Below are 16,813 nucleotides of genomic sequence, written 5' to 3'. Positions count from 1 at the left end.
AAGTAATGGCCCATGTTGCCTGTAAGATGGCACGATACTCGGGGTGACTCATATAGCCGGGCACGATTTTCAGACAGAAGGACTAGTGCTCACCATGCTTGTGTCACTTGGAAAGTGAAGCAGAGGAAATATGTGTATATATATACCAGAAAGCATAGACAGCTATGCGAGTAGAAGTGGCCGTTGGCTAGTCTCTCCATTCCGGTCGACACACACACACAGTCAAAAGGCAACGACGACAAGATGCCGCTAGAACTTCGAGAATTTACATTAGCTGATCTCTCCCGCGGACTGGAGATCGAGAAGCTTGCCTACGTGCCAAATCCGTTCACGCCGTTCCTGTTTCCCGGCCCGTTCGCCGAGGAGGCCAATAATATGCGGTCCGAGTCTTTTGTCAAGACACTCGAGGAAGACAAGACGGCACGACACGTCAAAGTCATCGATACAGAGATTGAGGGCGACGGGCACGAGCAGATGGTCGCTTGGGCCAAGGTGCACGTCTATAAGGAACCGCCTGAACTGACTCCCCGGGTGTTTGGCCCCGGCAGCAACATCGAGGCCTGCGAGAAGCTGTGGGGAGGCCTCTTGGCTCAACGAACTCGGCTCGTGGGTGATAAGCCCCATGTCTGTAAGTGACCTCGACTTTTATGGGAAGTAGCAGTAGAGGCACAACACAATACTGACATGACATCGACCTAAAGACTTGCATATGCTGCAGACGCATCCGACGCATCAAGGCCGGGGTGCAGGAACGATGCTAATCCAATGGGCCCTGAGGCAGGCTCAAGAACTTGGCATGCCTGCATATCTAGAGGCTTCTCCGGATGGCCACAGTTTGTATCTGAAGAACGGATTCAAAGACATCGACTTGTTGGAGACCGATCTAAGTCAATGGGGAGCAAAATGCATGCACAAGATCTGGAACATGATATGGTATCCCAAAGAGGTCTGATTCACTTGAAGGTGACACAATGTTGGAAGATGAAGGGCAAATATTTGGCGCGACTGACTGGACTGTATTTCGGTCATATTGAGTTCGCTGTAGTGGGGCTGAGCTGAGGCACGTTCCAAACCGACAATACATCTTACAGTACTCCGTACACATTTGACATTGCCTAGCATCCAATACTTGGGCCTTACATATTTCAGCATCCACTTCTTCCATCTGATTCTCAAGCCTTAACTCCATCACAATAGCTCGAGATATCCTGAATACTGAGTATACATATGCTTGCTTGTTGGCGTTGCTAGCTGACGCTCTCATCCCATCTTTCGAAGCAGCTGACGTCATCTGCCTCACGACGCCCAAGACACTCGATAAACGCTTCAAGCCTAATAACCCGTAGAGTTTCTTTTCTTTTTTCTTTTTTTCCCTTCCCGCAAATGCTATCATCTCTCAAGAGCTGGGTCACGATGGAGCCTGCTCAATTCCAACAGCAAAGTGCCGACCCCCCGGCGCCGCTGCTGACCAACTGGCAAGTCGCCGCCGGCGCAGGCGAGCCCATCGCCGTGGTCCGAGTCCACAACCTGCAGGGGACGCTGCCAGTGGGCCGTGACGCCTGGGGCCGGGCCAACAAGGCCCAGCCGGCGCTGCTGTCGACCGAGGTCTCGTTCCAGCAGCCCTTCCACGCCGCCGCCGCCGGCGACAACGTCGCGTCGGGCGACACGGTCCACTATGGCAACCTGAGCAAGCGGTTGCGCGAGAGCCTGGACCGGCTCTCGGCCACGCCCCCGAAGAACCCGGACGCCGCCGCCCCCGCGCACAAGGCGGACGCGGCCGGGGGCATCGGCCCCGGCCCCAGCGCTGCCGACGCCTTCGAGATGCTCTGGGTCGGCCTGACGGGCCGCGTGGTCGACGGCAGCCGGCGGGCGCTGCCGCTGGACCAGGTCCCCTTCCTGGACGCCGGCAAGCTGCGGTCGCTGACGCTGACCGTGGACCTGCCCAAGGCCTCGCTGCTTGGCGCGGGCGTGGCGCTCGCCGTCACAGCCTGCTTCAAGATGGGTCTCGGCGAGGAGAAGGCCAACCCCCTGCAGTCGTACGCGCGCTCGCTACGCATCCACAGCCTGCACATCCCCACCCTCATCGGCGTCAACGCCAACGAGCGGCAGGCCAAGCAGATGGTCGTGGCCGACGTGGAAATCGACCGGCTCGATACGACGAGCGACATCCACCCCGAGGTGGAGAAGTTGGTTTTCGAGGTAAGTCTGGCTCGCCCTGGAGAGAGAAAACAGAACACTTTCAACTAACTCACCTCGACAAAAACAGACCATGGAGAGTTCATCCTTCGAGACATTAGAAGCACTAGGGTCGCTATTGGCCGACAAGATACTAAACGACTTCAAGATTGGCGACGAGCCCAAGACGGCCCGCGAGCGAGGATGGCAAGTCAAGGTCAGTCTGGCCAAGCCCATCGCGGTACCGTTTGCCGAATGTCCGGCGGTGGAGATCAAAGCAGGAGGTGCCTTGCCCTGAGAATCTACGCTTGATACTTGTCTGTACATTGGCAACAGGGTACAGTAGATATCTGAATAGGGTCACTGTTGGTCTAGCAGTCTTTTCGGCGGGTTCTATAGTGGCACCAAGTCCGATCTAGTCTGAGAAGTCTGTCTAACTGTCCAATCTGTACCCAACCAAAGCAAAGACAAGAGGCCGAAAGGATCTAGACTTTTCGACACAAGGGAACATCTCCGTGGGTTATCTCGTCGATAAATGCTGGATCAGGATCAAAGAGCATGACATGGAAATGCTCTACGGCGTGGACGGACTTCAAGGAGCTCCAGTTCTTAAACCAGATGTACTGTTCCACCAGAATCAGCGGCAGCAATAAATGGTTACAAGATTTACATAAAACATCAAATACATAGACGCTCAAAGACTTACGTTCTCCCTTGGCAGGCGTGACCCAAACACCTTGTCTACGTAGTCGTTAATCTCCTTCCTCGCGGCGTCGGTCAGATCCAGGGTCTGCGGGTCCTCCTCGAGGTCGAACTTGGTCCAGACGACGAGGTGCACGATGCGCTTGTCGAGGCCGTAGGGCCAGTCGTTCCAGAGGGTCTTGATGTCCAGCTCGGGGCACTCGAAGGGCCGGCCCCGGGGCGCGATGGGCATGGTCCAGCGCAGCCGCTCGTTCAGGACAAAGTTCATGACGCTACCGTGCTCGCGCCGAAGCTGCCAGTTGTAGGCCAGGTAGCGGCGCAGGTCGGACGGCACGCGCTGGAAGCGGTCCAGCCGGTTCGTCGCGACGATGTCCCGCACCTCGGGCCAGGTCAGGATGTGGTACTGCTCGTCGGGCGTGCCGATGATGCCCCGGTCCTTGGCGCTCAGGTCGCGCAAGAACTCGGGGCAGTCCCGTTCCCGCTCCGGCTCCGGGACATTGACGTGCCAGTAGGGCATCGAAGTGGGTTCTGTGCTTCCCTTTTTTTTCTTGGTAGCTAGGTAAGGTTTATCTCGAAATAACCTCACTTTGGTCTAATATTGTCTTGGAATTGTCGGCCTGCGTTCCCGTTCCGGGTAGCCAATTAAGGGCGTGGGGGCAATTCCAACTTTTGACTTGAACGATTGCTGCAATGTAGGGCATCAATCTATGTACACGCGTGCGTTGTGGTGCTTTGAGTTTCCGCCTGTCTCAGCTGGGCGTTCCCATCACTTTAGAGTATCTACAACTCATCACTTTCTAAATGCTACCCAATTGACAGGCGCGTCAGCCGCAACCATCAAGCCACAAAGTGCCTGTGGGGGTCCATTATGGGGCCATGCGGCAGCAGACTGCAGCAAGAAAGCAGCACCCGGCTTCGGCAGGTAACTACAGCTACAGCTACATATACTTTACACGTACAGTAGCTAATAATAAGTACGGTTTAGTTCCATCTAGATTTTCCAAGATGTCAATATACAGCTCAAATTCACTTTGCAAGTTAGGTTCAGACATCCCAGAATAAGACATATTGTACGTACCGAGTAGGTATGTATATGCCGATTCGCATTGAGGCTACGAGTCAGATGTTGTCTTGCCCACCCAGCGCGGAACGTTGAGCGCGGGATGCAATTGGATGCCGCCGTATCGGCCGCACGTGGCAGTGCTTCTCGCTGTTTATTTGCTGCAGGTGAAGGGGGAAAAAGACACGGCTGGCTGAAATGCCACAACATCACATCCAGTTTGCGAATAGGGGGCCTGGGCCTTTTATCCGGGTACGATGTCGTATATTGGTTGAACTTCAACATCCAGCTTCAGCCTCACCGTGGATCTGTATTTCATGTTCACCGATCCGGCGGTGACTTATCGACCATCTCATCTAGGTTAGCCAGGGGCTGGCTTGTTGTACCGGAGTGGACTCGCGCCCGATGCCCACGTATGCTTCATTACTTGGAAGCCACCCGAGTTGTATTATATGGTGGAGTCGTACCAGGCTTCCTGTTGAAGCTCAAAATGACAGGCACCATCCAGCCTCGCGAGTTCCCGCTGGCGGGCTTCTTATTTGAATGCCGCAAAGACAGATGCGACATGGCATGGGGTAGAAAGTCCAGGATCCCTTACCCTGGTGGCCATCTCCAGGGGCTTAGGGAGGGGTTTAATTTGCCGATCTCTCCAAGAGATGCGAAGTTAATAAAGCACGTCTTCATCGTATGGACAGAGATAACGTATGCTTCCAGAACATCAATTCGGAACAAAGAAACCGTTGAAAGCCCGCAGTATCTCGTATTCCTCGGGCAACTTTTGACGCTCCCCAGACTATGTGTGTCGCAGTTGTTTATTGCATGCTTCCGTCCACGGCGGCATGCATGTTGACACTTCAATCTTCGAGGATATACTCCGCCGGGTACGTACTAGTAGCAGGTGAGAAAGCAGGCGGGATGCAAGCGATCTCCTCCGATCCTCCACCTGGCTAATCCTACACAGGATTTCTGGCCTTTATTGATATCTCTGCATTGGCATCCATCCGTCCCACCAACAAACCAGTGGTCAGAGATGAGACTTATTTGGTCCAGGCTCTAAAACGCACAGTCTGCCGATGGCGGTCTAGAGATCCCTGCCAGTGGCACGCCACAAGCAGACAAGTCGCAATAGCTGGACTGCTGGGCCTGTTCGACAGCTAAAGGCGTTTTTCTCATGAAATCTGGACTCTTCCAAGGGCGGGAAATTTGGCCCGAGCATGTTCGGGACAGGTTGTCAGGTACCACAGCCTGGTGGACATCAATATGAGGGAGTATGAGGTGTCAATAGTCTCCTGGAGCAACGGCATACTGCTCACGAAACGAAAGGTACCGGACCGTACGTACATAGCACTTGAGGTATGTAAGTTTCAGCAGGATGCGTCAATGGCTGTTGCCATCAAGTGTAAGTAGATATCGAGGCAAGTACCCGTAGATGCTGGAGTACTTAAAGACAGCTGGAGGCCAGTTGAGTGAAGCTCCTAGCCACCCAGTCGTCCATTTATGTTGATTCTGTTTCCTTCCATCCATCATCCCGCATTACCGAATTCACTATTTCGTCATCAACTTGGTAGCTGGGTGCTTCTGGTCGAACGATTCATAAGGTGAGTGCCTAGCTATTGGATGCTTTCTCCTCTTATTATGGGTGGTGGTGGTGGCGTGGTGGGTGATCGCTGCAAGTGCAAGTGCTGTCTTTCTTCTGTGTCGCTCGTTTCCCCCTCCTTATGCGTTGTGAGAGTGTGTGGTACGTACACGCTCGGAACAGGGCAGGACAAGACAGGACGATACAGGACATCGAACAAGACAAGCAAGCAGCTTGTGCGATGGTTGATTGGTGGTCTCCGTGGCCTGCATGGGGGTTGCTTGTTGTTTGCCGCAAATTACGTCAACCTGTTTTAATAAGAGGTCGTCCCCTCTGGTGGTAGCTGGTAGCAGCAGCGCGACGAGCAACGGCCAGGATAATCCTACCTAACCTAAAGCTTGGGTGTGCCCTCTTTTCTACCCCGCCATCTCTCGCACCCCTGTCTGGCCTTGACCGACGTCGTCTTGTACAACAAAAAGCCAAAAACTTGCGCGGGCTCGACTCTGGGCCTGTTCGTACCTTCCTCACTCTCTGTCGACTTCCTCTTTACTCACTGTTGAAATATTCTAGAGGTCATCTTCACCAGGGAATCACTTCTGTCTATATACCCTTTTCGAGAACTACTTCATCACCATGGCCTCGGCTATCAAAAGTGCACTGCCTTCGCACCTGAAGCCCGGCAACGCCAACGACGAGGCCGGTGGCCGTCACCATGGCAAGACTCGATCACACATGGTAAGTTCAGTTCAATTGCATTCGGTTCTTCCCCTCGAGCTCCTCAGTCCCTTCCTGCCTGAGCCTAAGGGGCAGCTACCTCGAGGTGGACAATTTGACGATCCAGGCAGCACGACCCAGCTGCTTTGTTCCCCAGGGCAACATGGGGCACCTCCTGCTTCTTGCTCGCAGCCCGTCACGATCGATTCTTCCCTGCCTCAGCTCACTGTTCACATTGGACAATCGGCTTCTTCACACCATTCCTCATATAATAATTCATCTGGTCATCGAGCCCATTGTTGTTCACACCCCAGCTTTAGCTGTATTCACATTCAACCCCTTCGGCATTGCCCATAAAAGCACACTTAAATCAGGCACAAAAATACCAGTTGTTTTGTTACAACCTCAACCCTTTCCCCCATCGCAGACCACACCACATCCTCATCTCCACTTCGTGGCTTCTCTACTCAGCATCGCTGTCACTTCCCCGAAAATGTCCCGCCGAGATACTGACACTGGTTGCAAGGCTTTCGAGAATGCCTCGACCAACATCGCCGCCGCGCAAATGCGCAACTCCCTGACGGAGCTTGCCGAGACCGTCAAAGACCCCGAGGAGAAGAAGCTGTTTGAGACCGAGATGGACAACTTTTTCTCGCTTTTCCGCCGCTACTTGAACGAGAAATCCAAGGGCAACGCTGTGTATGTATAATTGCCCTGCCCACCCCTCCTTGACTGCCCCCGCACCCAAGTGAGAGTCGGCTGCTAATATGTGCTTGCTTTTGTAGCGACTGGGATCGCATCGCCCCCCCCGCCCAAGGCCAGGTCGTTGACTACGAGGATCTTGCGAACTCCGAGTCGGTTAACTTCCTGAACAAGCTCGCCGTCCTGAAGCTCAATGGTGGTCTGGGTACCTCCATGGGCTGTGTCGGCCCCAAGTCCGTTATCGAGGTCCGTGATGGCATGTCCTTCTTGGATCTCTCCGTCCGCCAGGTCGAGTACCTGAACCGAACCTACGACACCAATGTTCCCTTCATCCTGATGAACTCGTTCAACACCAACGATGATACGGCTGCCATTATCAAGAAGTACGAGGGCCACAATGTCGACATCATGACCTTCAACCAGTCTCGGTACCCCAGAATCCTCAAGGACTCGCTCCTGCCTGCCCCTAAGAGCTTCGACTCTGCTGTATCTGACTGGTACCCTCCTGGCCACGGTGACGTCTTCGAGTCCCTCTACAACTCGGGCGTTCTCGAGAAGCTCATTGAGCGCGGTATCGAGATCATCTTCCTGTCCAACGTCGACAACCTGGGAGCCGTCGTTGATCTGCGCATTCTGCAGCACATGATCGAGTCCGAATCCGAGTACGTCATGGAGTTGACCAACAAGACCAAGGCCGATGTCAAGGGTGGTACCATCATCGACTACGAAGGCTCGGTCCGCCTGCTCGAAATTGCTCAGGTTCCTAAGGAGCACGTTAACGAGTTCAAGTCGATCAAGAAGTTCAAGTACTTCAACACCAACAACATCTGGATGAATGTCAAGGCCATTAAGCGTGTCGTTGAGAACGATGAGCTTGAGATGGAGATTATCCCCAACGGCAAGACCATCCCCGGCGACAAGAAGGGCGAGTCCGATATCTCAGTTATTCAGCTCGAGACCGCCGTCGGCGCTGCCATCCGTCATTTCCGGAACGCCCACGGTGTCAACGTTCCCCGTCGTCGTTTCCTGCCCGTCAAGACTTGCTCCGATCTCATGCTCGTGAAGTCGGATCTGTACGCCCTGAAGCATGGCCAGCTGCAAATGAGCGCCAGCCGATTTGGCGACGCTCCTCTGATTAAGCTTGGTGGTGATTTCAAGAAGGTGTCCGATTTCCAGAAGCGTATCGCCTCGATCCCCAAGATTGTCGAGCTCGACCACCTCACCATTACTGGTAATGTCAACCTGGGCCGTGGTGTTGTCCTGAAAGGTACCGTCATCATCGTCGCAACCGAAGGCTCGACGATTGATATTCCTCCCGGATCCATTCTTGAGAACGTGGTCGTCCAGGGTAGCTTGCGCCTGCTCGAGCATTAAACGCTCGATGGCTAGCATTCTGGGGCTTCTCGCATTTCTCACCTGTTCTTGACCGTTACTTGCATTTTAATAATGAAGTCATGCAATCACACTGCGCCCAGGGATGAGCTGTTGCTCCAAGCTAGGGGTCACGGCATGGAGAGGCTTGCGGCGTCAATTTCTCCTTATGGAGGCTGAGCTGATGATAGCCGCTCCAGCGTGACTCTTCGAATGGGATAGACGATAACCACCTGAGAGTAGTAATAGCAATAGGCCATATATCCTACATACACAAAGATTCCCAAGACCCTGCTGTTTATCTCACGTGACATACCCGCCAGCTCAAAATAATATGCCAGTAAAATAAGCTGATTCGGTTGAGCCTTGTCGAGGACTTTAAAGTTTTCTTTGGACTGATTAGCACTGTTCAAATTGGTCGTTAACTACTGCACGTATCGTTGATTTCGAAGCAATTTTGCAAGCAATATAATTCTCAGCTACGGGTATCTTGATCTTCATAACTCATACATGATGTATATACACAACGGGTCGGTCCTAGCTACCACGGCGCGGCTGTGCCCAAGCTGAAATAGCACGTCACTTTCCTTTCTTACGCAAAGCCTCGGTGCATTCCGGGCAGAACCAGCGTCCCTGGGGCTCACTCTTGAGGCCGACGCAGGTCCAATGGAACCATTCGTAGGGGCAGTCGGGGTTGTCACAAGCCACCATGTCGCCGTACGACACGTGCTGGCAAAGACAATACTTCTTGCCCTCGTCGTCCTCGTCGTCATCCGAGCCGCCGCTGGCCTCCTCATCGACGCTCTCGTGGTCCGCCATCTCCTCGTCTCCGTCCGCGTCCGGCGGCGCGTGCTTTGAGCGCTTATGGGACGTATGCGAGGTAGTGGCCGACGCGGGGCCGGCGTGCCGCTGCCTGCCTAGAGGGTGCGCCGCGCGAGCTCTGCACCGAGTCGGCATCGGACAGTTCGCTGTCCGCCGTCGAGGTGGGCGATCCCTTAGAACGCCCGGCCTGCTTAACGCGGTTGAGGCCCGATTTGGCATTGGCGGGCTTCTTACGCCCTGCCGCGCCGCTGGGTGTCCCCTTCCGAATGCCTGCCTTGTGCGCCTTGGGTCCTGTGCTGCCTGCTCTGCTCGCTGCACCGGGTGTGCCGGCCTTGGGTGTCCCTGGCCCCAGCGAAGAGTGCCGCGCCAAGCCGCTTGACGCCGAAGGGGCGCTGCCGAGAACGCTGTTCGTCCTGGGTCCCCTCTTAGGAACACCGCTTCCCGGACCAGCTGACATCTCGCGCTCCTTCCTACTAAGAATGATGCTTGCAGCAGGCGTGGCTGGAGCTGAGCTTGAGCCATGCGCCTGCAACTGAGTCGTCCGCACCTGCGGATTCGGCGCGCGCGACCCGGATGGCGTGGCACCATTTGTACTCGGGTTTAATGGCTGTGCGGCGGCGGTGGACGGGAATCTAGTATTGGGAATGCTGTGGTTCGCCGCGCTCGGACGCAGGAGCGACGGCACCTCGTCGGGATCCGTGAAGCCTAGCTCGCCGCGATCGTATAACAGTTTGATTTGACCGTCGAGATGGCGCAGATGCTTGTCCATCAAATTTTGCAGCTTGCTTGCGAGCGCGATCTTCTCGCTTGCCAGTTTATCGGCCTTGACATAGTTCTCGCGTATGGTACTGCGGAGGAAATCCTCGCGCGGGTTCGGCTGGGCGCTGGAATGGGAGCGGATGAATTTCTGGATCTTGTTGTCGCTCTCCTCGATGTTCTTGACGCAATCGTGGTAGACTCGGTCCTTGTCCTGTATCTCGTCCTGCAGGAAGCGGATTTCTTCGTGTAGGTTGGAGGTGCGGTGGACCCAGTCGTCGAGGATGACGGCCGGGTCTTGGGCCTCGACCGAAGGGGCCATCTTGTGGACGAAGTCGATCGAGAGGTCGTCTCTAGGCATTGCTGTTAACCTGGACCTATTCGGCAGAGTCGCTGAAAGCAATATATAGGCTTGTGGGCAGCAAGAACAGAGAGCATGGGAAGCGAGTCCGGCTTGTTTCTCGCACTAGATATATATATATATCGTCTGGTATGCGCGAAAGTCTTTTTGACGAGCTGAGAAGTATTATGGACGGGCACGAGTACAGAGGGCTGGTAGGCAGGTATATATGTACGATCATGTATGTAGGTAGAGTGTGGTGTTAATGTGCAATGGCCGGACTGGGTACTGCACATGCACATAGACATCTACATGGGCGCATGCTATGGCATAGCATAGGAGGCAAGCGGACACGGCAGTGGACCAAACGAAGGCAACAAGGCAAAGAACGAGACGACAATGTATGAGCAGTTATGGCTCACCTTCCAGGCCCCCGGGATTTTGTTGACGAGCAGACGCAAGAGGGATTAGGCGAGAGACAGAAAAAGAGAGAAGGAAAGGGAAAAAAGAGATAGATGGTTAATGATTTGCCGCAAGGATGGTTCCGTGTTGGGGCCGAAGGTGTGGTAAGGTGACAAGGGCGGACCAGGAAAAAGATGAAGAGTAAATCGGTGTGTGGTGTGATGTTTGGTCTGCTCAATCAGCCGTGCTGTTCTCTTTACTTTTTTTTAGTGAAGGATGGGGCGGCGAAGATGCGATTCGAGAGTGGAGTTTGATGGATTGACTATTGACATGGAGTAAGAAAGGAAGGGTTCGAAGAGAAACAAGACGGCCGAGAAGATCATTGAAATGTTTGACTTCCAATGCTGCGTGCTACAACTAGATGTACCTACAGATAGACAGTGTGTTACATACATGTACCTGGAGTAGGTACAGAAATCTGCAAGCGCAGTGACCTCCAGCTGCTGCTGGCTTTAGTGGGGTGGACCTGCATGGGTTGGACAGCTTGGGACTTGGAGGGTCTTGCTCTTTCTTGCTCCGGTCTGCCAGTAGCGCGTAGCTTTCTTCAATTTCATGAAGGGCAGACAGCATTGGCTTGCACCCTCCGTTAAAGAAACCAGACAGAGCCATACACACACTATTATCGCGACTCGGACCGCTCTTCGGATTACAGCATTCCATACGGATACGTACAACCAGGACATCATATACCAGGCACGTCGCTAATCTCACTTTTTTGTTGGCACGCTCAGAGACTGGGTCCAACTCATCCACCCACCCTTGTACGCCAGCCGAGGGTGTACCAACCACCAACTCCGGATCCCGTGCTCTGTGGCGGCGCTGCTGCTATCGCAATTTTCCTCTACATCTTCCTGGTATATCGTCCGACGGCTTTGGGGCCTTGCCGAGCCATCGACTCTTGCTTTTCGCTTTCCATGCTGGCTAGCACATCCCTTGGCGCTCTCTCTCTCTCGCACTTCGATCCCCGGTCCGAGTGAGTGGGACAGCAGCTCCCGCCATGGAGCCGGATCCCGCATCACCATACAGGTTCCGCGTGCCTAAGCCTAATTATCTGCCGCACAATATTGACGCTGATGAGCCCATCGTGGAAACACCTAACATACCCTGGACCGCCCGGGCGAGTTTGAAAATGCCCACTACTTTAACAAGGTGAAGCGGATGGCCCATGAGTATGGCATCACAAAACCAAAAGGCTACAATGTCACCTTCCATTACAACCCCAATATGGAGAGGCACCACTTCGGTCAGACACATCCCATGAAGCCCTGGCGTCTTACCTTGACCAAGAGTCTCGTCACCTCCTATGGCATGAACTTTGCCATGGACAATTACACGGCACGGACTGCCACGTACGAGGAGCTGACCAACTTTCACACCAAAGATTATGTCGACTTCCTGGCGACCGTAGCCCCTCAGCCTACACCCCTGGACGTGGATAACATGCACCCGGATCTCAAGTTCAACTTGGGAGGTAGTGATTGCCCGCTGTTTGAAGGCCTGTACGACTACTGCTCCATGTCAGCCGGTTCCTCGCTTGATGCGGCGAGGAAGATATGTTCCAAGCAAGCGGATATCGCCATTGCCTGGGGGTGGTCTACACCACGCCAAAAAATCCGAGGCTTCGGGTTTCTGTTATATCAATGACATTGTCCTTGCCATTCTGCAGCTCTTGCGCGTTTACCCTCGTGTCCTATACATCGACATAGACGTCCATCACGGCGATGGTGTCGAAGAAGCTTTTCTTTCCACCGACAGGGTCATGACAGTATCCTTTCACAAGTACGACCCAAACACTTTTTTCCCCGGCACGGGTGCCCTAGACGATAACGGTCCTAAGAGCGAGCACAATCCCGGAGCACACCATGCCCTCAACGTTCCTCTCAACGACGGCATTACGGATGAGCAGTACGCCTGGCTCTTCGAGAACGTCATCTCTAGGTGTGTAGAGAAGTTCCGGCCCAGCGCCATCGCCCTCCAGTGCGGCGCCGACTCGCTGGCGGGCGACCGCCTGGGCAAGTTCAACCTGTTGGTCGAGGGCCACTCGTCGTGCGTCGAGTACTGCAAGAAGCTCGGCATCCCGCTCATCATGTTCGGCGGCGGCGGCTACACGCCGCGCAACGTGGCGCGCGCCTGGGCCTACGAGACGGCCGTCGCCATCGGCCAGCACAAGAACATCCCGACCCAGATCCCCGAGCATACGCCCTGGCGCGAGCGCTTCCGCCACGAGACGCTGCTGCCCACCATCGAGCAGATCCTCGGCGAGCCGCGCCAGAACCGCAACCCCCAGAAGAAGCTCCAGGACATCGTCCAGCACGTCACCGAGCAGCTCCGCTTCGTCAGCCACGCCCCCTCGGTCCAGTACCAGGTCATCCCGCCCGACCTCGGCCCCATCCGCGACGAGGTCGAGCAGCGCCTCAAGGAGGAGGCCGAGCTCCACGACGACAATGCGCGCAAACTGCGGGAGGAGGCTATGGGTGTGCCCATGGAGATGTAGTCTGCAGCGGACCGTGATGGTAAGCGCTGGTTTCCTTCGGTGGCGGAAAATCCAAAGCGTTCAGTAGTTGGAATATGGTGGTGCAGGCCTTGGAATAGTAGCGTGCGATCAGTATTAGTATTGTGCATGTAACTATTGCATGGCTGGGCCGTTTCTAATTACTTTATTCGGAAGGCGGTTTTGCAAGGTGCCAGCCCTTATTGCCAGTCTTCGTCTGGGAGGGAAGATACTGCGGGGCACTTTGGAAGTTGCAAAACAGTACGGACCATAGAAGTTGGTAAGGTGAGCCAGGTTTATGGCTCGGAAGTTTACTAAATGAAAGATCAAAATAAATTAGATGAGATGAAAGGTCGTATTGTAAACGTTTTGTATGTCATGCTTTCGAGTTATTATGTAACCACCCCCGTGTTACCCAGAAACCCAGCAGTCAGCTTTTATCCTACCGAGCTATTGATTGCTAAATGACCTGCTAGATAAAATAAAAATCCTATTTCATTCCCTGCCCATTCTCTCCCCGGCCGCCAGAGCCTTCTTCCTCATCACCCTAGCCTTCCATCCGACGAAGCCGACGAGGGCGACCCCGATGACGAACCCCAAAATCAGGAGCATCACGTTGACGGGCACGGGATCGCCATGGAAGGTCTCGTGGAAGAGGAAGTCCAGGCCGCTCTGGACAAAGTTGAAGAGGCCCGAGAGGCAGATGATGGTGCCGTAGACGGTGCCGAAGGTGCGGAAGCCGAAGACCTTGGCGCTGTAGTCGGAGACGGCCGTGTAGTAAAAGGGGCGGTAGAGGACGAAGAGCAGGATGTTGGCGTAGGCGGCCCAGGCGTAGGGCAAAACGCCGAGGACGCCGATGGTGGTGGCGACGGCGATGAGCGTGGCGAGGACGGTGACGGTGCGGGTGTGGTCGAGGATGCCGCCGATGAAGGGGATGGAGATGATGCCGCCGAGCGGCAGGGCGAAGTCGAAGAAGTTGTTGATCTCGACGGCCTTGGGGCGCGAGTGGAAGATGGCCTCGTACTGGGGGCGGATCGTCGCGACAAAGTAGTTGATGCGCGTCATCTGCACCACGGTGAACAGGCAGATGAGCCAGAACCAGAGCGACCAGATCTGGGACCAGGCGCTGGCGCCGTGCATGACGCCCCAGACGCCGCTGCGCTCGTTCTTGACCCCCTCGCGGTGGGCCTGCTTGTCGGCTTGCGGTATCGAACCCAGGAGCTCTTCGATTTCGTGGACCACGACCTCGCGGTGCTCGCGATGCTCTTGGCGGAGAAGCGCCGTCTCCTCGTCTACCTGATCGTCTATGGCAATCTCTTCTGTGACATATGGCTCCTCGGGATCAGGACCCTCGATGTCCTCGATCATCTCACCCACCGTCTTGTAAGACTGCGCAGGCAGTATGGTGAACTGCAGAATGACAATCACAACAGGTACGACCAGGTAGGCCAGGAAGAACTTGTCATGGCCAAACGAACCGCCAGTCTTCTCAAAGATGATGCGGTATACGAGAAATAAGGCACTAGAAGCATCAAAGGCGCCAGTGAGGAGCGCGAGGATGAAGCCCGAGTGGCGCGGGAAGGCATTGGACAGCTGGAATGAAGATATATAGGTGAAGGGGCCGCCAAGGGCCAAGAGCAGGTAGCCCAGCAAAAACCCGTCAAAGGGCAACGTCTTTGCAAAAGACATGACCACAGCACCTAGAGCCAGGAATATGGCCCCGAGACAGCCACTTACTCTGGGGCCGAAATGGTCCAGAATAGCCCCAACGGGCAGTGCAGCCACGTTGGTGGCCACGGCGGCCGTCGTGAACATAAGGTTTAGGCGAATCTCAACACAAGTGTCTACGCCGTCGCACACATCATGGTACGCACCTTCACGCTTCAACACTGGTTTCAAGGCAGCGTAGCCGAAAACGACACCGGCCGCAAAGAGGCAGTATACCACTGTTACAGCCACCTGCACTGAAACATTGAAATGTCAGCCCGCAAGTTTGTACTACATCACGGCAGGGTGATATATATATAAAGTGCTTACTTACATATGCGCCTCCACTGTGGCACCTCGAAAGCGCCAACGGCTGGGTTCGGTATGTCATCGTCGTGGACGAACGCCGGGTCCCACGCTTCCGGCAATGGGTTGAAGCTAAGCTTCCTGGCCCTCAGCGACGCCGCGTAAGACGAGGCGGAGTCGCGGCGGGGCCGGGGCCGCACCGGTCGGTCATCGTCGGCCGAGACGCTGAGGAAGGTCTCGAGAGATGCGATTCGGTTCAGAGACATGACGACTTTTACTTGTCACAACGAGAAGGGATAGGTGAAAGTGCAAAGGGGCCGCAAAGCGAAAGAGATGCGCGTGGTGCGCTGGCCTAAAAGCAGCCGATGAAAAAGGAGACGACGACGACAAGACAAGACAAGAAGGAGACCGGCAGTCGACGCTTGCTTTTTTTGCTCGTCTGCGCCACTCACCAACAGTTAAACCAGCCAAACCCGTTGTGTCTTATACAAACGCCAAGGGGACAGACAGCTGGGTATAGCTGGGGAGATCTGGGGAGGCTTAGCGCTGGCGGGGTAGACTAAGTGCAGAGGATTAATTTGACAATGACGTGAAAGGATCTCACGTGCCGGTATGATCCAGCACTTGGGGTCGGGAGAGACGTTGCTTTTGGCACAGTAGTTCGCTCGATCTGCAAGCCTAAACCAAAGTGGCGCGGCGCCTACCGGGGGAAGCTGGGAAGCTGTCAATACAAGGTGCGGACAAATGCCAATGGGGATGAGGTCTGGAGATGATGGGGTAGCTTCGGTTGAAGGAAGCCCTTCAGGAATCAGAAGTCCTCTGAAAAGGTCCAAGCAACCTTATTATTATGTTGGTTTGGCTGGCCTGAAGGTTCCAACGCCGGAGAAAATTTTCTGCAGATAAAACCCCTCCGTGACTTTTCTTCAACCCACGGCCAAGTCCGGCCAGAGTACTTGATCGTCCTTTGCTTCTGCTCTCTTCATCACCCGCTGGACTGGCTGCCAGACTGCCGAGACCGAGGTGCAGCTTCAAGTCGAACGGAGGCGTGAAAAATCGATCCATGCCGATGCAATGCAGATGCAGCAGGGAACCCAACAAGGCAAGACGGTTAAGGGAAAATTGGGTAATAACAAATGCATTTCACGAATCCATAGCCACATAAGGTTGACTGGTTGGCTGGAAATTCTTCGCAGTCGCACTCGTACCGCCGCGATCCAAGTCACCTGTCAATCGAATATTACCTTGCCTGCATCCATGTAACCTGTAAGTAACACAAAACGTCCAGGAGGTAGGTTCATAGGTGAGTCGACACAGTGCAATCAATGGCTTGCCTCAGTACCAACCAACCTTGGTCGCACATAGTTCATCACATAGACAGACACACGTACATCTAGAATGGGTCGGTCTTGTCCAGGCCAGGGTGAAATCCATCTTATTCAACAGCAGATATACAACAAATAGTTTCGAAAGGCCCTGATCTGCGAAACAAATAGATCAAACGCAACCCCTCTCCCACTCAGCCGCAACCGACAAAAGAAATCAGACTCGGATTGCAGTGTATATTGGCCTTCTTCCCCGTCCACATCTGGTAGCCACCATTCCTCTCGTCAAGTTCATGATCTCCTTTTC

The 16,813-nt window shown here is 54.5% G+C and overlaps 7 protein-coding genes across 7 annotated transcripts; 4 read left to right on the top strand and 3 right to left on the bottom strand.

Moving 5' to 3' along the window:
• Positions 1–243: 243 nt before the first annotated feature.
• On the top strand, positions 244–952 carry PG994_011543 (Acyl-CoA N-acyltransferase; the record flags this gene model as incomplete). Its single annotated transcript, XM_066862952.1, has 2 exons — positions 244–628; positions 702–952. 2 exons carry the CDS (start codon positions 244–246, stop codon positions 950–952), a joined length of 636 nt encoding a protein of 211 aa, XP_066712062.1.
• A 461-nt stretch (positions 953–1,413) lies between these two features.
• PG994_011542 (uncharacterized protein) lies at positions 1,414–2,473 on the top strand (the record flags this gene model as incomplete). Its single annotated transcript, XM_066862951.1, has 2 exons — positions 1,414–2,199; positions 2,267–2,473. The coding sequence occupies 2 exons, from the start codon at positions 1,414–1,416 to the stop codon at positions 2,471–2,473; spliced, it is 993 nt and encodes a 330-aa protein (XP_066712061.1).
• Positions 2,474–2,660: 187 nt separating this feature from the next.
• PG994_011541 (uncharacterized protein) lies at positions 2,661–3,394 on the bottom strand (the record flags this gene model as incomplete). The annotated part of the gene is made up of 2 exons (XM_066862950.1): positions 2,661–2,798; positions 2,882–3,394. The coding sequence occupies 2 exons, from the start codon at positions 3,392–3,394 to the stop codon at positions 2,661–2,663; spliced, it is 651 nt and encodes a 216-aa protein (XP_066712060.1).
• A 3,326-nt stretch (positions 3,395–6,720) lies between these two features.
• Positions 6,721–8,303, top strand: PG994_011540 (UTP-glucose-1-phosphate uridylyltransferase; the record flags this gene model as incomplete). The annotated part of the gene is made up of 2 exons (XM_066862949.1): positions 6,721–6,926; positions 7,013–8,303. 2 exons carry the CDS (start codon positions 6,721–6,723, stop codon positions 8,301–8,303), a joined length of 1,497 nt encoding a protein of 498 aa, XP_066712059.1.
• A 576-nt stretch (positions 8,304–8,879) lies between these two features.
• PG994_011539 (PHD-finger domain-containing protein) lies at positions 8,880–10,239 on the bottom strand (the record flags this gene model as incomplete). Its single annotated transcript, XM_066862948.1, has 2 exons — positions 8,880–9,152; positions 9,193–10,239. 2 exons carry the CDS (start codon positions 10,237–10,239, stop codon positions 8,880–8,882), a joined length of 1,320 nt encoding a protein of 439 aa, XP_066712058.1.
• Positions 10,240–11,677: 1,438 nt separating this feature from the next.
• On the top strand, positions 11,678–13,174 carry PG994_011538 (histone deacetylase; the record flags this gene model as incomplete). Its single annotated transcript, XM_066862947.1, has 3 exons — positions 11,678–11,764; positions 11,803–12,235; positions 12,387–13,174. 3 exons carry the CDS (start codon positions 11,678–11,680, stop codon positions 13,172–13,174), a joined length of 1,308 nt encoding a protein of 435 aa, XP_066712057.1.
• A 492-nt stretch (positions 13,175–13,666) lies between these two features.
• Positions 13,667–15,450, bottom strand: PG994_011537 (major facilitator superfamily domain-containing protein; the record flags this gene model as incomplete). The annotated part of the gene is made up of 2 exons (XM_066862946.1): positions 13,667–15,135; positions 15,213–15,450. The coding sequence occupies 2 exons, from the start codon at positions 15,448–15,450 to the stop codon at positions 13,667–13,669; spliced, it is 1,707 nt and encodes a 568-aa protein (XP_066712056.1).
• Positions 15,451–16,813: the final 1,363 nt, after the last annotated feature.

Source organism: Apiospora phragmitis (assembly GCF_038363925.1).
Source record: "Apiospora phragmitis strain CBS 135458 chromosome Unknown utg000010l:1.0-9815664.0:1.0-9183399.0, whole genome shotgun sequence".
Classification (NCBI taxonomy): domain Eukaryota; kingdom Fungi; phylum Ascomycota; class Sordariomycetes; order Amphisphaeriales; family Apiosporaceae; genus Apiospora; species Apiospora phragmitis.
This window is presented reverse-complemented; position numbering and strand designations above follow the sequence as displayed.